This window comes from Ostrea edulis, chromosome 3 (genome assembly GCF_947568905.1).
Source record: "Ostrea edulis chromosome 3, xbOstEdul1.1, whole genome shotgun sequence".
Lineage (NCBI taxonomy): Eukaryota > Metazoa > Mollusca > Bivalvia > Ostreida > Ostreidae > Ostrea > Ostrea edulis.
This window is the reverse complement of record NC_079166.1, coordinates 71,832,640-71,852,801: the sequence shown is the minus strand read 5'-3', so window position 1 is coordinate 71,852,801 and position 20,162 is coordinate 71,832,640. Positions and strand designations below refer to the sequence as shown.

General features: G+C 35.1%; 1 protein-coding gene across 21 annotated transcripts in view; it reads left to right on the top strand.

Annotated features, from left to right (window-relative positions):
• The window catches only part of LOC125677687 (diacylglycerol kinase zeta-like), a 136,919-nt gene extending 129,821 nt beyond the window's left edge, over positions 1 to 7,098 (top strand). For 20 of the 21 annotated variants that reach the window (XM_056158806.1, XM_056158803.1, XM_048915811.2 and 17 more), the window contains 6 exons: positions 1,843 to 1,961; positions 2,653 to 2,690; positions 2,926 to 3,049; positions 3,147 to 3,183; positions 3,670 to 3,833; positions 5,269 to 7,098. In XM_056158806.1, the coding sequence (XP_056014781.1) occupies positions 1,843 to 1,961; positions 2,653 to 2,690; positions 2,926 to 3,049; positions 3,147 to 3,183; positions 3,670 to 3,833; positions 5,269 to 5,321 (535 nt within the window). In that variant the 3' untranslated portion in view covers positions 5,322 to 7,098. Of the gene's footprint in view, positions 1 to 1,842; positions 1,962 to 2,652; positions 2,691 to 2,925; positions 3,050 to 3,146; positions 3,184 to 3,669; positions 3,834 to 3,941; positions 3,961 to 5,268 lie in introns of all 21 variants that reach the window. The other variant, XM_048915806.2, reaches the window with a different exon arrangement.
• The last annotated feature ends 13,064 nt before the right edge of the window (positions 7,099 to 20,162 follow it).

Below are 20,162 nucleotides of genomic sequence, written 5' to 3'. Positions count from 1 at the left end.
AGGTCATTTGCATTGGGACAAGGTCAATGAGAAGGTCGGTGAGAAGTTCAAAGTTTGTGCTTGTCATATCAAAACACATTCTCTTGAAATGATGGTTGCTTATTTTATGGCGGGTGTTTGTACTATTTTTAGGTCACACTAACAAGTTGAAGGTCATAAGGAAAACACTATACCAGATTAATGTTGGAACAGCATCCTTCAAACACATTGGCCAACTAATCTCTTATGAACAAGAGGAAGGGCATTGATATAAAGTACAAACTTATTGTATAAATGGTATTCAGATCAAATGGAAATGCATTGAATAATAGACATATTAAATACTATTGCTTGTAGTCTATATGTATTTCATGGGACTAACAGGTCAACACAATCTCCACAAGGTCAAGGTCACTGGTTGAAACAGCAAAATCCATGTGCAGTCTTAATATATGCGTATACTTTGTGATGACACTTACCCACTCTCACTTGATCTATATCTATGAGTTGTGTTCAGCTTTTAGCGATATGACAATCCTACATCAAGGTATCTATAAAATGTATAAAGATCAAATGAAAGCTTGAAGTAAAGTATGGGGGGGGGGTATTAGTGCGGTTTGGGACATTTTTAAAAAAGCAGAGCATACCCTTGTATCTACATTTATAAACAAAATGTCAAACTTATGTACCCTATATAGCTCTCATTCACTCATCATTGGTTTACTTTTATCTCCAGGGAGGTGTATTATCACCGATAATGTACTCAAAATTCATCACCAATATATATTAAGGTCAGAAATGTTCAACCCCTAACCAGCTATTTTAATGAATGATGATACATATTCTAGACATTTTACCATGCACTTTTTTGATGCACAGTCGCTGCGCACATCTTGCGCGGATACAGCTTAAGATCCTCCTGATGATACAAGGTTCAGATAACTTTTATCACATTTTAGTCTTTTGGGGCTTTCCCAGATTATCTTTATAGTTCTTTTAGTAATTTGCATAAATTAGGAAGCTTTTTGAAAGCTATCTAGAGGCTAGATCTTTGAATTTCAGCAAACACGAATGGGTGTGCACAGAGTATACAATAATTCAAGATTGTGTATATCGAGTTCGGTCATGAAAACATTTACACTCTGCATGGACGTCCTGCATTATTAGCATGTGTGCTTGATTTCAGACCTTTGTGATAGATATTTATCAAGTCCCAAATTTGTGTTTATTTAAAACGCTGCATTTGTAGCATTTTATTTTACTGTGTATTTCATGTTTACAAATATTGTATGTTAAATAACGCTGTTCTATTGGTAAACACTGCAATTTCTGGGCCAATGTTTTATCTGCTCTCCATTTATTTTGTAAAACTGGTCTGTTTCTGGTGGCTAAATGTTGTAACTGAACCATTCTTTGAAATCGCACATGAATTTCCTACCTACCTGTTCTTTGTCTATACGACAGATAAATTATCCCTATTCCAAGAACTAGAAACAGTTTAAATTTCCAATTTTAAGAGAAGCTCGCAAAGCAAGAAATTGTTGGCATATCGTTTCAGAAACCATGAAGTGTAAGTTACCTAATATAGCTTTGTGCTCTGCTGGGCTCTCTCTTGGGGACAGTTATTTGTATGAGCAGTAAGAGCACTGTCCTTCAGGACTTGAGTCAGGTCTTGGGTTTGTGTGTTTAGATGTAAACAATTAACAACTCTCGAATACAACAGCTTCATATTCTAATGTCTTAAAAATTGGATAACTATAATGTATATAGATGATTGGTATACGCAGCATGTTGTTTGAAAAGACGGTATAGTGAGAGGTCTACTTGTGACCTGGCATTAAGATCTATCCTGTCGTGTTGTAGCTCAGAGCCGGGCTCCCCCAACTCTCCCAATGACTGTAGCTCCAAGCAGTATCAGTTCATGTCTGTAGCCAATGCAACAGCGGCAGGGAAGGCCAAGAAACTCACTCCTGCCGACAAAGGTAAGCTCATATCTAAATGTACTGCTTAAACTGGTTCTCATATTGACAGGAAGGGTACTGTACTACCTTCTGCAGTGACTGGTTCTCATTTTGCCTGCAATGCATTGCATTCGTAGGGAACATTTTGTCTGGTATCTCACCGATGTGGATCGAATTATTTGTTGTTTTATATTGCATTTTAGAATTTTCATTCAGAATGGAAATGTCACCCGTTCAAGGTGAAGTGCCTCAAATCTTGACCTACGTGTGGCACTCAAGGTCATAGCAGTGAGTTTATTTTTATCGTGCCAACATCTGCCGTGACGCAGAATTTCCGTTTTAAAGGTCATATCTAAATACTGGTGACTTGCTTCTATTACCAGAGGCTTGGTGAAGAGACAGTCACTACCTATGTTAATGCCTTGGGTTTGACAAAGTTGCCAGGATTGAGAATTAAACATGGGACCTCCCTGTATTGAAGCAAGCACCCAAATTGTGACCAAAGGGGTGGATCAAGTTGTACTTTATAATAAGGCACGGACAGGAGACACGTTCCTCATCCTTCTGTAGTTACTGTATGAGATATGGGTTATCTCTGATTACATTGATTTAGAGGTGTACACGTGTGTTTAGTGGTGCCTTGTCATTGTCACACATGTAATAGAATGTGATACACAGTACAATCTGACTTAATACACACCTATCTTTACAGGTTTGATAGATGCATCAAAGAGAGGTGATTTGTCAAAGGTCAGTCCTTGCAATATTCATTCATATAATCATTAAGATATTTTGATTATGATAATTAAAAACTTGTTAACAACAGTAGAGGATTAAAGATTGATGTAGGAATTACATACCTATCGCTGACATCTTTGTTGCTCATTTAATGATTGAATAATTGTAATATTTAAATGTCACAGTTCACAGACTTGTAAAATTCACAGTGGACCGATTTGTAATATTTGATTTGTAATACTTTTAGTTGGTGGACCTGTTTTGTAATCAGGATGCAGATCTCCTAGCAACCGATCAGTATGGCATGACTTCCTTACACCATGCTGCACGGTTTGGACACAAGGGCATTGTCAAGTATCTCATAGATAATGGTAGGGATTGAATCTCGATGTATGCACATGTCATGTGCTTGTATAGATCCATGTTGATAGAAATACTATGTATAATTTATCCCTTTCTCTTTCTCAGCACCTCCAGTCATTTTGGATATGGTGGATTATGAAAAGTAAGTATATGCTTTCATACATGTCCAATACAAGTTTGTATATTCTCGAAATTGAAGGTTCTAATGGGGAGTAGGCTCATTGAACTGAAAGGTCAAGGTCATTCAAGAAGGTCATAGTAAAACTTTGTCATATGAAATTTGTTCCACGCTTGGGGCATAGTATTTTGCTAACACATCTTGTTAATTTTTCCCCACAACTCGGACCGGAATATTTTGAATATTCTTGGGACTAAATGTACAGTCGTGATTTGATTTTCATTCCCGCCATGTAAAATTGGTTGGATGACATGTGACACCCAGAGATTGCACTTTTTGCAAGGGTGTTCTGTTTTGTGTTTACATGATTGATGTTCTTTGCTGTATGACGTATTAACACGGCTACTGTAGATGACTTATTATTCGCGAGAGATTTAATTCCGCAATAATTCGAGAGACTTGACATTGTGAAATGGCTAATCCCTACCTTCTCTTGATTTGGATTTTCAGAGGGCAGACAGCTTTGCACAAGGCAGCCTGGTACCAGAGAAGGACGATTTGTTACATGTTGGTGGAGGCTGGGGCTTCATTGACTCGGACGGATTATCAGGGGAACACTCCTCGCCTACAGGCCCTGAGAGCAGACGACAAGGAACTGGCTGCTTATCTAGAAAGTAAGTGTCTTCAAGATCTAATCCATACCACATTTGAAAATCATTGAACATAACAGTAGATTATGTATTCCTAACCTTATGATATATTTTCATTATATTTATTGGCAGAGAAAGCATGACTTCGTAGGTAAAGTTCACCATTCTCTGAATCAGCAGAATACCCTAGTAATATACTTGTACTAAAACCGTGCTTATGTAATTTTGATCTAACTGATACAATAGTGCTAGTCATGCATTTGTAGACTAGATGGTATGAAATGAAATATATTGTAAACAGCGGCTCTTCAAAGCGGATTAAGCCCTCACTCACAGCCAGGACATTTTGGATTTTACACCGAGCCGACCATATTTAAAAATGATATTCATTCTGACATATTCCACACCTTGCGCGTTCACACACATTTGCTTCAATGTATTCCCCATTCATAACTCTGCTTTCGTTGCAATTTTGTCAAGAGTATTACAACTATGCATTGAATTTTGTGTTTAGATTGAACAGGGAAAACCCTTCAGATTTTGATGGCCGATTCAAATGCAGAATTGAAATTAAGATTTGACAAAGTTTGACACAATTTACTGATTATGTGGGGTAGATAAAAGTAATGAGGGCTCAGATAAACCTTTCTGATGTATGGAATCATGTGTTTGCTTGATGTAGAATTTTCAGATTTTTACTTTTAAGACATTAGAATAAATTTACCAAGCCAAACATATAAATTATTAATGCATGGTGATGAGCATTTTTCTGTGAAGTTATCAGAATTTCAAGATGGCTATTTTGGCATTTAAGGATGTTCTCTACACCGTCATAATGGCTGACTTCCTTTTAAAACATGGATGAAAATTTAATATAGATATCAGCAATATTTGTCTATTCATTTCAAAAGTCATTGTCTAAAGCTGAGTAGCTCAGTAGGTTAGCATGTTGACTGCTGAACAGTAGATCGCGGGTTCGAGTCCAGCAGGGGTTTTAAATTTTTTCCAGATTGCTTTCTACTAAACCTGCATTTTTTGACTAAATAAAGTAAATTTGAAAGTTTTCAATTTCAAAATATTGTTGTACATATCCTCCACTTTTCATCCATATCAAATTTCTCTGGTGTACGTAGCATACATCCCTAATTGACTTAATAAGATATTCTCAAATTCTCCACCATAGAATTCCTTTACAATTGATAGAAAAAAAATACCTGAAGGAATATTGTATATTAAAAGAAGCCAAAACTGTTTTAATCTATTTACATTTCCATGTACTTGACATTGTGAATACACAGGCCCATAATCAAACCTTTATCAGGAATTAAGGATCCCTTTTGAAATAATCAAATTAAGATAAAAAGAATCGTCTATTAAAGCACTGGAGTTTGCTCTTTGAGCAAGTTTTGATGGAAACAAATTAAAAATTTGTTGATTTCTTTTTCCTTGTTTATTTCAGGTCAGGAGCATTTTCAATTGGTTGTGTCGGATGATCAGGAAACAGCTGTGTGACTGATCACCAGTATTTAGTGACCAACAAATGTGATATAAAAATGAATTGAAGTTTGGTCCAACATTGTGATATTTCTGACAACTTTCCACTTTCCCGTTATTTTTCCCTTGAGAATATTGCCAGTTGGATGATGTGCGACAAAGTTGAGAGTTGGCCCTTGGTGAAAGTGTGCGCGAGATTCTTTTCTACTTTTCTTCTAATATTTTTTGCCGTGAATTTTTTTTTCTTGGGTTTGACTGGTTCTCACAAGTTGTCTGTGATATATAAGCTGTATAAATTTCATTCGCAGTTTGTGTATTTACGAGTTGATATTGTGGTTTTTTTCTTGGTGATTTAATTAAAAGTTATAAATTTGGCGATATCAAGTAATATTTCATAGTTTTCACATTTGGCATGTGTTGATGCCTGAAGGCTTACAAGCATATAGATGTTTGCTTGAAGAAATTGTCATTTTGATAACACTGTATCTATGTTAACATTTGTACACATTGATTTGTACAGATGAAGCCATTTCTGATGTATTCTCCCTGAGAATGTCATGGTGTAAAATATGATCGTATTTCAACACATATCTTTTACATTACTTCGTTCGTTAATTTCATTTGTATTAAAGCCAAACATTTTTGCAGTACGAAAAAAAAAGTTGTATCAAATTACAATCTCTAAGCAAGCTGGATTTTCCTTGCTAATCAAGCAGTGCTTGAGCGTGGTTTCTTGTGATCATTTTTAATCAACCATATCATGTGTTTGTATAGATATATTTTACTTACCTGTTCTCCCATTCAACATTGTCCAGATATCTTGTTACATGTATTTTTGTTATGTCTTAATCCGAAAAACACCACAGTTAATCTTCCATTTTTACTACACAATATTTGAAATGAAATGAGTTATTCTTTTTCTTGCAAACGTTTTTTCATAGCATTGCTTATTATTGTTAAAGAATATTGTAACTGTGTTGAATTGTAGTGACGTTTAATCGCAAAGTATTTAATTTTAGTGACTTTAGAGACGTAAATAATTGGTTATAACTTTCTATTACTATATTGTCTTTTTGTGTAGTGTATACTAATTCATGTAGTAGTGAAACGTTTTGTAGTTTGATTGGTTTTTTTTCTTTTTTCTTTTCCTTCATTATTATTTATGCAAATACAGTAGTTTCTTTTGGATAAGGTCCCATTCCAAGGTAAACTATTGATGCACCACAGCAGTTTCCTGTTAATACATTCCCTATGCAAATTTGAGCCTAATAAATTACCAACTTATGTTTAATTTTTCTTGGATGCTTGTTTCCCCCCAGGTTTGATATTTCAATAGTATGATTTTTTTATGCATTAGTCCTTTATTCTTCTTTTTTCCCCCGTCTTCTTTGGGTGATATTTTTTTTTAAATCATTGTGTATTTTGCAGAAGGATAGAATGCATGCTTTTTGTGATTCAATGCAGCCTTTTATGGAGTTGGCCGATTCTGTGGTGTAGAAAGGTGAAAGAAGAAATCTTATGTACGAGAAAAAGACTTCAGAGTTTTTTTTATGCCCACAAACTGTTAATTGTGCACAAAAAAGTAAAGATAGATATTTTTTTTTCATCTCATATCCTCATTCCATTAATACGAGGGGGTGGATGAAATAACGAAGAAAGTGTTTGGTATTACAGGTTTGTAGGTAATTATACCTGGAGTTTGTTAATTTATTCTGTATCTTATATAACAGAAGATGTAGTAATACACATTTTTTTTTACTTTACATTCTGCAAATAAATATTTTAAAAAATCCAATGGAGTACTTTATTTTTTTTTACTGACAGCACAATAGAAGATGGAGGGGTGATTGATTTTTTAGTCTGTCAGTCTCCACCGTCAGGTCACACCATAACAAAGTACTATACAAGTACAAGATGTGTTTGTGAATCACTGATGCCCCCGTATGGCATCAAAGTAACTCTGGTACCCAAGGAAAGGTTTTGTTCACTAGGAATACACTTGTGAAATGTGAACGCCCTATCACTAATCATTCAAAAGTTATAACCTAAGTTAAAGTCTTTCAAAAGTAGGTCACACTCATGTCGAGGTTATTATGAGGTAAAAAATTATGGTATTAAGGAGGCACTCTGGTACATCATCATAATGGCGGACTTCCTTTTAAAGCATGAATGAAAAAAATAAATATCGGCAATATTTGTCTAATCCGTTAAGTTTTTGAAAACGCCTAGTTGAGTAGCACAGTAGGTTAGCATGTAGACTGCTGAGCTGTAGATCAGGGTTCGAGTACAAAAGGGTCAATTTTTTTCCGATTGCTTTCAATTGATACTGCTTTTTTAGCTCTTCTGAGCCGAAGGCTCAAAGAGCTAATCATATGGCCATACATGTATGTGTGGCGTGCAGTGTGCGTCAACTTTTTGGAAAAGGGGCTATATCTCAAGAACCCTTTGGCCAAATTTGTCACAGGGTATCCTTGGCCCAAGGGCTTTCATTTGTACTAAAACTAGGGTTGTGACCCTTTAACAAGGGGAGATAATTAGGAAAATGCAAACAAAAGTAGTGGTTGCTAAAACATCTTCTTCTCAAGAACCACTGGGCAAATTATCACCAAACATGCATAAGGATGAGGATAGGTTGTAGATAAAAAAAAATTGTTCAAGGCATCATCCTGGGGCAAAGGATGTGGTCTCAAGATCACTTCAAAGTTGACCTTAAATTTTGTTTTGTTAAAACTTTGATATTTTGCTTAGTATAAGGACTAGGATCATCAAATTTTGTCAGTTGATGCATCTTAGGACCTAATTTCATGTTGTCTCAAAAGTAGGTCATGGTGACCTACTTTTTGAATTTCGCAGGTAATTATTATTAAATGGATTTTGATGCATATCTTGGACACTTTTGAGCCTATAATCATCAAAATTTGTCAGTTGATGGATCATGGGACCTTGAACTGCGTCATGTGAAAAGTATGTCACCATGACCTACTTTCTGAATTTTATGGCTAATCATTTATGAATACATTTTAGGTTGTTATTTCAGATACCGATAGGTTTAGAATCATCAAACCTTGTAACTTGATGCATCTAGAGGCCTCGAAACATATTTGTAAAAAAAGTAGGTCACAGTGACCTACTTTTTGAATTTTGCAGACATTCAAATTTCACATTTTCAATTTTAGATGCATATTTTGGACAGTATGGAAGCTAGGATCATCAAACTTTGTCAGTTGATGCATCTTGAGTCTTCATAGTTTGTTGACCAAAAAGTAGGTCACTGTGACCTACTTTTGGAATTTGACGGCTATATTTTAATATTTCAGATACTATTTGACTTACAATTATCAAACTTTGTCAGTTGATGCATGTTGAGTCTTCAGAGTGTGTGGACTAAAAAGTAGGTCACCGTGACCTATTTTTGGATTTTGACGGCTATATTCGAATATTTCAGATACTATTTGACGTACAATCATCAAACTTTGTCAGTTGATGGGCCTTGAGTCTTCAGAGTGTGTCGACCAAAAAGAAGGTCACTGTGGCTTTCTTTTGGAATTTGACGGCTATATTTGAATACTATTTGACTTGTCAGTTGATGCATCTTGAGTCCTCAGTGTGTCGACCAAAAGTAGGTCACCGTGACCTACTTTTGGACAGTTACATTTAAATTTTCAAGTACTATTTGACTTAACATTATCAAACTTTGTTAATTTATGAATCTTGGTTTGTGAGAATTTTTGTCTGTTCTACAATGTATCAGAAGAGCGATTCTAGGCCCATGGACCTCTTGTTTTTTACTAAATAAAGTACATTTGAAAGTTTTCAATTTCAAAATATTGTACACATTACCCACTTCATTCATATAAATTTCTCTGGTGTAGTATTCCTCCTTGAAAGAAAGGTCTTATCAAAAGGAAACATATAAGAAAATTTTAATATGAAAGCCCCATCACTAATCATTCAAAAGTATGGCTTATGTGAAAAGGTTTTTAAAAGTAGGTCAAACTCTTACATGAAAACATTGGTACTAAAAGAAAGGTCTTGTACAAAAAATACACATGTATATTGGGACATATAAATAACTTAACTTTGTAGAACACATTGCTATATACATGTATTTAACGAGCCTCGGGATGCATCTTGATTGCTTTTGTCGCAGGATGCAGAACTTGACCACTGTATACCGCTAAAGTGACGTGATATCAGATGAATGGCAATCCATGTACCGTATAAACGTTACGGTCCACACTTCACTACACTTCACTACACATCACTACATTTCACTACACTTTGTACTTGCATGTAACAATTATAATAGAAAAACAAACTGCATTACAGCGCACCATGCTGGTTGACGCCAGATATATATTTTCTCACAAACATGCTAACAAAGCAGTATTGATATAACATTGCGTATTCATATCAAATAAATTATATAAACTTCCTCCGCCGCCCAGGAAAAACCATGTGTAGATGAAAAACAAATTTTTGAAAACCCTATGAAAATCTGCATCGGCGGCAATATTGCAGAGTAAGCAAATATTGAGTGGCGGAACCTCACTCTTGTATATGCATGAAATATGAATACCGTTTTCGTGGATTTTACAATTAATTAGTAAAAATCTTAATAGAAAACTCGACTTCCTCGCGAGAATGTGCGCTAGAAAGTGAACACTCAATAATAACCCTTCTATAATCGAACAGTTTGCCAAATACTGAAACCTCATTGGCTGTAGCTCAAATAACAACTGAAACCTAATAACAAGACACTTCCGTAATATTATTTACATGTCGTTAGGACACTTGTGTTTCGCTATATTAAGTAACGCGAAAAAATTTGGTCCACACATCACTACACTTTGTACCTACATGTAACAATTATAACAGGGGAAAAAACTGCATTACAGCGCACCATGCCGGTTGACGCTCTCTCTCTCTCTCTCTCTCTATATATATATATATATATATTACCAAAGAAAGGGAGAGAAGGGAGTAATACTGTTTACAATTCTTTTGACACATGTAACCTTTTTCCTACAAAGTCTTAGACATAGACATATTTGCTTGACACAGACTTTCATCGTCCGTGCCTTTGTAGACACCTTTCATTGATACTAACATTTGCGGCGGCAGTTGTCCTTCCTGATCTAAGAGAATGAATACCAATGTTTAGATTTGGAGCTACAGTTTTCAATAAGTAACAATATTTTATTTTGCTGCAGTATAACCGAGTTTCTTATTTTTTGGTGACTAATTTTGAAATACCTTTGCTTCTAAAAGCGGGCTTAAAAATAAAATGTTTAGAAGAAAATCAATCCCAGCCTCATCTGAATAACGTAAAAGCATTGAGTATGGACAAGCATTAGTGATACCTTTTGTTATAAATATTTCATTCCCATCTCTATACTGATAATTTTTCGATTGATTATAAGTTTAATATAATCATGTTCAACAATGACATCCTTACATTTTGAAGAACCCAATTCATCGAATCTCCACCCCCCCCCCCCCCCAAAAAAACCCCAGCAAAGCCTCTCAAAATCATGGATAAGTTTCTCAATATAAGAACATCTTTACTGTACAAATTACACAGATTCAGCAACATCTGACCATCAAACGGATCCTTCCTATATGCGCCGGTCTAGCCTGCGCTTGCGCTATATTTCCTCCACTTGAATTCGCCTATCAGAGTATACCAGATCCCGAATTTTCTTACAAATTTCTTCGTCGGTGGCATCCAATGGGCGTCCAGACCTGGCTTCATCTAAAGACGTTCTACCGCGTTTGAATTCCCCTACCCAGAATTTAACCTAAGCATAAGATGGTGCAGAAGACCCATAAACATCGACTAACTCACCATGTATTTTCTTGCCGCTTTTAAATACAAGTAACAAATTATAGCATAGTACTCAACTTTAGATGAAAAGCTTGCCTTTGCATCACTAGCCATGTTAGACATTCACTATATTATCAAAGAATGACTTAATACACGTGCAATTTTGTACCCAGGTATAAAACATGTATTGAAACAAGGCATGAAAATCGTGACCGTTTGGGTCAATCGGAAATGGGAGGGCTGGTTACTTATTGACTCGCCCCCGTAGATGATCTGGCAAAATCTTATGTTATTGTAGCATTTTTTTTTAAAGAAAAAACTCTTCATTTTATTGTAAATAGTAATTAGCTTTTTCTTTTATATATGCACATTGTATATACATGCCAAGTTAGACGATGCACACGAACAATATCAAATATGATAAACATTTTACCATTATGTTAGTGATCAAATATATACCCTCTCTCTCACTAACATTCGGTGGGTATCTTTCTGTGTTAGTCTGTCCAGCATTTTTGCGTTTCAACGTTGGAATATTTTATAAAGACACAACTTGGGATACTATATTTCAGTGCTTTATTATTTTTTTCTTCATCTGAAGGTACCAATATTTAAAATACAATATAAGATATGACCTATCTTGATTGAATTTCACAATTAATTCATTTATTCTCACAAGTTAATAAACATGACTTAGAGAAATACATACTTGTACATGTATATATAATCACAATGAATTATACAAGCCAGCTGTTGAGTTACATAATGAACATTACAGATTTTAATGGTGACAGTTTTATTTGTAAGACACGACACTGATTGGGTACCAGCCATATCTTTTCATGGATAACTTGTTTTTACGGGTCCACCCATAAGTTAAACCTTCCTCGCCATACCCCATGATCTGGGTTTTTTTAAAAAGCTGATTTCTTGGCTGCTTCGCGCTATATATAATCAGTGTTGGCGATATTCCACATTCTTCCAATATTGTCGTTAATTGAATTATCAGAGGGGTCATCGTTCATCGCCTATAAATGATCCCCACCAGTTCTTCTGCGGGAATGGTTGTCTTCAATCTGGCTAGTTTCGGTCTCATCGACACAGAATTCCTTGACCGTGAATGGATTTGGCAGACGACAAGAGGATTCTTCTGGTACCAGTAGTTCTGAAGTTTCTATATCATCCTCAGAATATTCTGTCACCAGTGGTGACGGGAACTTCATAGTTAGTGTGTTTTTCAGCTTTGCACCCGAATTGAAAGTGCATGCTGTCGTGTTTTGAGCAATGTGTGTACTTTTGATATTCTGCGGTGGACATCGATCTTGTGCACTTTTGATATTCTGCGATGCATCTTGTCGTCCTTGAGGAGTAGAACAATGTAAAGGGATTTTTAGTCTCACCTTGGCTCCTGTTCCCTCCGCTGTAACATGTAATCCCAGGTTCTGTGGTTGTACAGAAGGATTATTAACCAAAAACATGTCAACACCCGTAACAAGCCCCGCCCTCTTCAGTCTTGCCCTCTCTTGTATCTGTATCCAATTCTGATTGTGACTTTCTAGAATGTCAATATTTTGTAGGTTTGTGAGATGTTCTAAATTCTCATCCATGCTTTTATGAATTAAGCCGTAGCGCGGAATGATATCTTGTTCAAACTGTGAAATCACTTCATGAATCACGATATATCTGCCCCTGTCTAGTTCCTTAAGTTCTAGATACATCATTTGTAGAGCCTTCTTTTTACTACTAATGAAGGAACGTAATTTTGCCTCATCTTCCATACACGTTACAGCGGTTGTTTCAATACGTTCTCGGAGACGAGACATCTTTGTTTTCAAGGAATCTACATTGCGCATGGCCCTGGTGGATTGTTTCATCTTCTTGAAAAGTTTTTCTTCCAACGCAATCAAGCGGACTTTCCTGTTGTCTATCGCCTGCTTGTGATTTTTTACTGCGTTTTCAAGATCCTCTCGCTGCGTATTGTACGACATGAATTCTTCCTCTATTTTTGTCAAGCCCATCCTCTGTTCCCGCCGGAATTGTTTCATGATTTTTTATAAGGACCATCACTGACCATGAGTTTATCATAGATGTTTCTATGAATCTCTGCCGAATGGTCGGTATCCCCAGACGGCGCTGATTGGAAGAAACCCAGTATGTATCTACCACCAACTTCTTTGGGTAATGTATTGCGATATTTTTCCCTCCAGCTTTCAATTTCTTCCACATACGTTAGCTCTGCTTGTGCACGGTTCCGTATGATGAGACCAACATCCTCTTGAACACGAATGGTAAGCTTGTTTTAATGAATGCCTTCTTCAAGAGTACAGTCCTACTAACAAAAGGGTTGGAGGAGGGGAGACAAATTAGCTAATTTAACTTGCTTTGCATGTTTTAGAATAATGGAGAATGAAGGGGAAGAAATCAGAGTTTTCATTCCTCATTGCGTGCAGGGATATATTTTAACAATTTAAAAAAAATACTTTAACTTAGTAAACTAGACCGACGCCAGTTTCTCCATCGCTGATCGCGACCAAATCACATCACGGATGTAGTTTACTCCGCTCTTCTTGTCGTCATTTCAGTTAACTTTACGCTTTAAATTACCTTTATTTTATACATGTTTTGTCTTTTTTTTTTAACATTTTCAATTAAATATCTATGTCTTATATTCTCTTTGTTTTTATTCGATAAAACTCTAACGAACTATATTTTGTGTTCTACGATCGTTATTTCGGTCATCTGCTACATAATCATGGAAGCTCGGTAAGAACACAAATCAAAATAGAAAATATAAATATAGAATCTCATTTTTGAATGTTATTGGGATATGACATGAAGTTGGTACGTGATCAAATCCTATGATAGGATGCTGGAGCTTTTGATAGATTGCTGCATGTTATATCCGACTTTGAGTAATTCCCATTGAAAGGACATTATAGCTTAAATACAAATGATGTTGATGAAGTCGACCATTGTTTATAGATTCGTATATGAATCTCATAAAACATGCATGCCTTGGTTGATACTGTACTGAAACGGACAATAAGAAAACAAGACATCACAAAGTTTTAGATACAGTATGTACTATCGTTATGATATTTTCTACAAACCATTAGAATTAATTACTATAAGCATAAGAAAGACAAAATGCATATAATTTTAAATACTTTGAAAACATGCGACGTGTCCTTTAAGGGTACATGATGTGTGGGCTCACGCGCGTGCGTGTATGTGTGTTTTAGAATTTCACAAATGCAGGAGTTCCACAAGGGTTTGTTTTTGAACCACCCCTCTTATGATCAGCATTAGCAAATGTTTGTGCAGATATTACCTCTTTGAAACATTCAATGATAATACATGTGAAATGGAACGTATCGAGAATCACGATTTCTAAATGATATTTGCGTAGACTAGCAGGTGTTCATGGAACTGGATGTATGCAATTTACACAAAGTTTGCTTTCATCGTTATGATTATTTGTTTAAACACACTGGTATTTGTAAATTAAAGAGTGCGTATTCTGCACTCAATTCTTATTTTCAGGTTATTTCAATATCTGTGAGAAATTTCATGCAATTATTGTCTTATCTCATAATAAATGATAGTGCAGTCATAATAGATTTATGCAACAGGAAAATGTGGGCTTTTGATTTGTAAACTCTACAGAATGAAAATGTTAACAACCATACTGTAATAAATAGGTCTTTCTTAACAAATTTTCTTGTGTATTTGGGAAGGGGGTGGACTTTAGATACATATTTTATGCATTAGATCCAAAGTTGCACAACAGAATGTGAAACCCCAATTTAAAGGGAAAAATGTACATTTACTGTATATAGTGGAAAGCTATAATGCCATTGTTGAGTTGTCGTGGTTTATTATTGTTCTTGGACTGCGTTGTTTCAGAGATTGTTTTTATTGTTGTATATATAAACATGAGGTCCAGCTGTATTTTGTTTTTCACATGTTTTCCATGAATGAAATGCATCCCACAGTTCACAATCAATGATTATCAATTAGTACACTTACCTGTGTGAAATATTCCATAGATTGCTTGGTCTGTCCTCAGTTTAATTCATATATCCTACACATGTTTATCTTAGGTGCACACAGAGTTAAGTACATAGAGGCTGCCATTGTATGACATCATCAACAGTGAAGTTGGCGCATTAATTCAAAGTTATACAAAAATTACCTTATAACTACTATGTGTTGTTGTTTCATTTTAAAATTCACATAGATAAGATTTAGTCAATATGATTCAGTCTTTTACTGTTGTTATCATTATAGTCCCCTTTTATTGTTACTTAATTTGGAACTATTTTTGTGCATGCCCAAGGATACATTTTCTTCCTTGTTGGTAGTGAAGTCACAAAATATAGTGCAGTGAATTCAGCATCTATTTGAATCAATTAACTAGGCAAGTTATTCAATTATTCTTATTGAATCAATTAATATTACTGGTATATCATTTTTGTACCAAGATGACAGTGTTTATTGCATGATTTAAGATAAGTTTTTCAGTCAGGAATTGTCAGGAAAATCGAGTAATTTCATTGGCTAATTCCTAGCTGCTGAAACTATATAAGGGAGGAAGAAGCTCATTTTAGTTAGATAGCTGTCTCAAGCACATCAGTGTCAGGACAAATACTGAGAGAAACTTAGGTACAAAGATGAATTTGTTGACAAGAGATCATAATCATTATAAAGAAACTATTCAATACTTCTTTCCTATTTAATGTTTGGATAAATTATAATTACTTGACAACTGAAAAATCCTGAGAAGTAAAATCCTGACAATTGAAATCCTGACAACTGCTGAATCCTGACATCTTATTTTTTTATAATTCAATTCCTGACAATCCAAAGCTATTGAACATTAATTATTATAGAGTTATTCCCCTTATATTCCCCTCTACTGTACAATGCTATTCGCATTCTTCTGAAACCTTGAGCTATCTCCCACCACTCATAAGACCATGTGAAAGGTTATGATTATATACGGGTTGTGATTCCCAGGTGACATTGTTTAATGATGGACCAACGTAATTTTGTGTATATATATGCACTGTGTGATGTGAAGAAAATAAACATTTGATCTGTAAAGAAGTTGTGATTAGAGGTCAGCCTATTACAATACGTACACAATATTATTAGAATTTGGCTCTCGGTATACTGATTTTTTTTTGGGGGGGGGGGGGGGGGACCAATCTACACACATCTCCTGATGCCGAGTATTTAGCGATTGAACTGTTACTACTTGTTTTAACGATTTATGTTTGTCGCAGCCGATATTCGAACCCCGGCCTTCCGCATGCGGGGCTAACCTTTAAACCACCACGGCGGAACCATAATGATCCGAATGATAATCCGAATTGTGTGAAGGTGGTAATACACTTTATAAAGCAACACAATGATCTAGATATCATTTTGACCCCTATTTCTAGACCTCCTTGTACTCCAGAACACTTTCTAGGTCTCTATTTCGATTCTATCTTATAATATGTGCTTTAAGGATAGATTCTTCTTGAGTTATACATTTTGTATGGAACAACTATAGAAAGAAAGGTGAAGATAACGAACATTGATCAATGTATCTAATAGATTATATTCTTTTGTGTCAAAGTCATTTCAATGTCACACTCTTTTAAAAAAAAAAAAGATTAAACTTGAATTCTATCAGAAGACATAGAGATGTTCCAGTTTTTCAATCATCTAATTACCGTTTTGATTTGCAGTATAACCACTATGTATGAATATATTTCTGTTTGTATGGGTAAAGTCAGTGAGATATATAACGTAGACTAAATTTCCTCTGATAATTTGATATTTTTAGCATATCGATTTCTAATTCTTTGATATATTTCAGTACGTAGAAGATAATTTTGAAATATTTTGTATAGTAACATTAGTGTCATATGATTTATAGATACATAAAACAAATATATTTCTTAATTTTTCCTTAGGAAAATATCAGGAGTAGGGCCCAAAGAAGGGTAACAGGTTCCAAGATAAGAAGGTGAAGATAACGAACAATTTCATTATATCATGGTTGTTCTGATGTCATGGAATGTATGTGGTATTGTCTCATCTACCATGTGATTGTCAACTGTTTCAGACAAAGAAAACATGTGACATTGTGGTAAATGTAGCAATAGAAAATAAGTTAAAAGAGAGTAGGAAATATAAAAAAAAAAACTATGCTTGTTTTGTCAAAACACGTTCTATTGCAATTCAGCTTTTAGTGGAAAAGAAGGTCTTGCTATTATGTACAAGAAATTGTGCATGTTTTAGGTCAACGAAAATAATTGTTATCACACAAATAAACCGAATTGCAGGAATTCAGCTTGGTGATCATTATCGTAATCTTTATTGCATTCTCGATGTTTATTTGCCATCTAAGAACAATGAAAAAGTGAAGACAGCGAACAGTGATCCGTCTCGTAACTCCTAGAAGGAAGAATTTGGCAATATTGACGGATGTAAACATTAACTTAATATTCTTGAAGACTTGTATAGCTGCTACTCCAAATACGGTAAAGTTTTCATTGCAAGTGATCTCAACGATAGCGTAATTGATACATGTGATATAAAAGAAACTAAGGCTCATTTACCATCAGTTTTTATCTCAAGGTGCAATTCATGTATCCAAAACAAAGACTTTGTTATTGAGACTGAACATCTTCCTGTATCCAAAAGAGAACTACGTTTGATTATATTTTGTTGAATGATAAAAAGTTATAAAAAAAGATTAAAGAGGGGTCTATTTCCATTACCTCTGCCCACTTACCAATCAAAACGGTTTTTTTTAATTTTGAAAATCGAAGACACTCTTTAAGAAATTCTCAATCGAAATTACCCGCATGGTATAATGCTACACCTGAATCTGTAGTAGAATATAAAAATCTTGCTGAGGACAACTTGCATGATATCTCCGTTTACTGATGCAATGTTTAGGGTTCATGGCGGGTGTGACCAGTCGACAGAGGGTGCTTACTCCTCCTAAGCACCCGATCCTTCCTCTTGTATATACAGAGACCGGGTTTGCCCAATCCTTCATTTGTATTCCTAATAGGAGTTATGAGATTGATCACTTTTCGTTATCATTTACCTTTTCATTTTACACTGAACTCAGAGAAAACAAGGGCATTGATATATATCGTTAAAACTATTATCTTATCGTGTATTGTCTATTCTGTTCTCGTCGTACAATCCTTATATACATAGACTAATTCTGTCAAACATCTGTGCATGACAGGACAAATCAAACGAAGAATCTGGATTTCTTGGGGAAGTCCTCGCAGAATTTAGTTTTCTTCCTATTGTGAATATAAGCGAATAAAGCGTCATTTTCGTAATGCTCTTAACACATAAGATGAAAACTATATGCACAAAGTATATAGTGATAACCATCAAGCAACATAATTTGTCGTTTAGTTTTTCTGGAAGTTGACAAACCGTAGAAAGCCTAGAATATCAAGAATATATCCTGAGATATGCGATGAAGATGGAGGGATTCACACAGATCCACGTGGTGTAGCGGAAACATTTTCTTCATTGTACAGGAAACTTTACTCTCCGTTGGACGATGAGAATTTTGAAAACGAATTTCAAAAGAAGATCGAGAAGTTTCAACAGTTCAAAATCGAAAGTGAGATGGGCTTCAGTTATACACCAGGAGGCAAAACTACATTAAAAGAAATAATCACCGCTATTGACACCTTAAAATTAAGGAAAACACCCGGAGATGATTTTCTAACAAATGAACACATGTTACATGACGGTAAAATAGTTAACTCCTGTCTTCTATAGTTATTTAACACAATTGTAAATTGTGATCTTGTCCCCGTCTACTGGAAACGCGGTCTGATAGTTTCATTCTATAGTAGCGGCAATAAACCTAAATATTCCTGCAACAGTTACACACATGGTCAGTCCACTCTGGACAAAGGACGATGTTGTCTGCTCAATATCTTGAATTGGTTTGGTACTAAATGATTGATGTGTATAACCCTTTTCAATGTGACACTGAGGGCATATTAGTATATGTTTTACAAACATTTCGTGTTAGATTTCCTTTGCAAAATAGATAGATTAAATGATGTTATTGCCTTTTAAATTCACAATGGTGAAATGATTTCCATAATACCCGGTTAATTAATATTCAGTTAGACTTTTACAGCACTCATTGTATAGACATTCTACATGCACTACTTTGTCGATTCACTGAATCGTCTTCATTATCTGTACCCAGGGTTAAACCCATTAATGCTTTGGTCAAAATTGCTCAATGAAGAAGAGGAATTTAAATAAAAAATTAATTTCTTCATACAATACTGTAAATGTATTACATTTGGCTGTGTATTCTATTTAGCGCCTTTGGCGGAACGCAGCTTCCGCTAAATCAAGTACATCGCTAAATGCCATCCGTAAATCTAGATGTTTAAAGTAATTCAGGAATGCGCTAAATCAAATCTACGCTAACTTGTTGAAAAAACGATTTCCGCCAAATATCGTACACGCCAAATATAATACGTTTACAGTATATTCTGTTTATCATGTTGCATGATATGAAAAAGCTGTATGCATCAATTACTGAAAGTTTAGTTTTACTGTAAAGTCATTGATTTATCACATCCTAGAATACAAATTGAATCATTCCTACGAATTGAATAGATAAGAATATATTGTCACAGACAACTATTTCTAGAACGAGCTCCAAATAATTAAGAACCTACAATTATAAGGTATTAGGATTTATTTAAAATATTGAGTTTCCAATCAATTTCCAGACATTTGAAATTTTAATTTTTCTTTTATCTAAATGATCATTTTCACTTTTCTGGGTATTTTCTGACACCCAGGACATCAAAGCGATGCTACAGGCCTACTACTCACACCCAGCCCATTTGTACACAATACACCAGCGTCATTTCACTATTATCGGTATTCTCTTAACTTTTCGTGTAGCTAATGGTATTTGGAAGACATCGTGAAAGGTGAAGATAACGAACAGTGATCAATCTCATAAC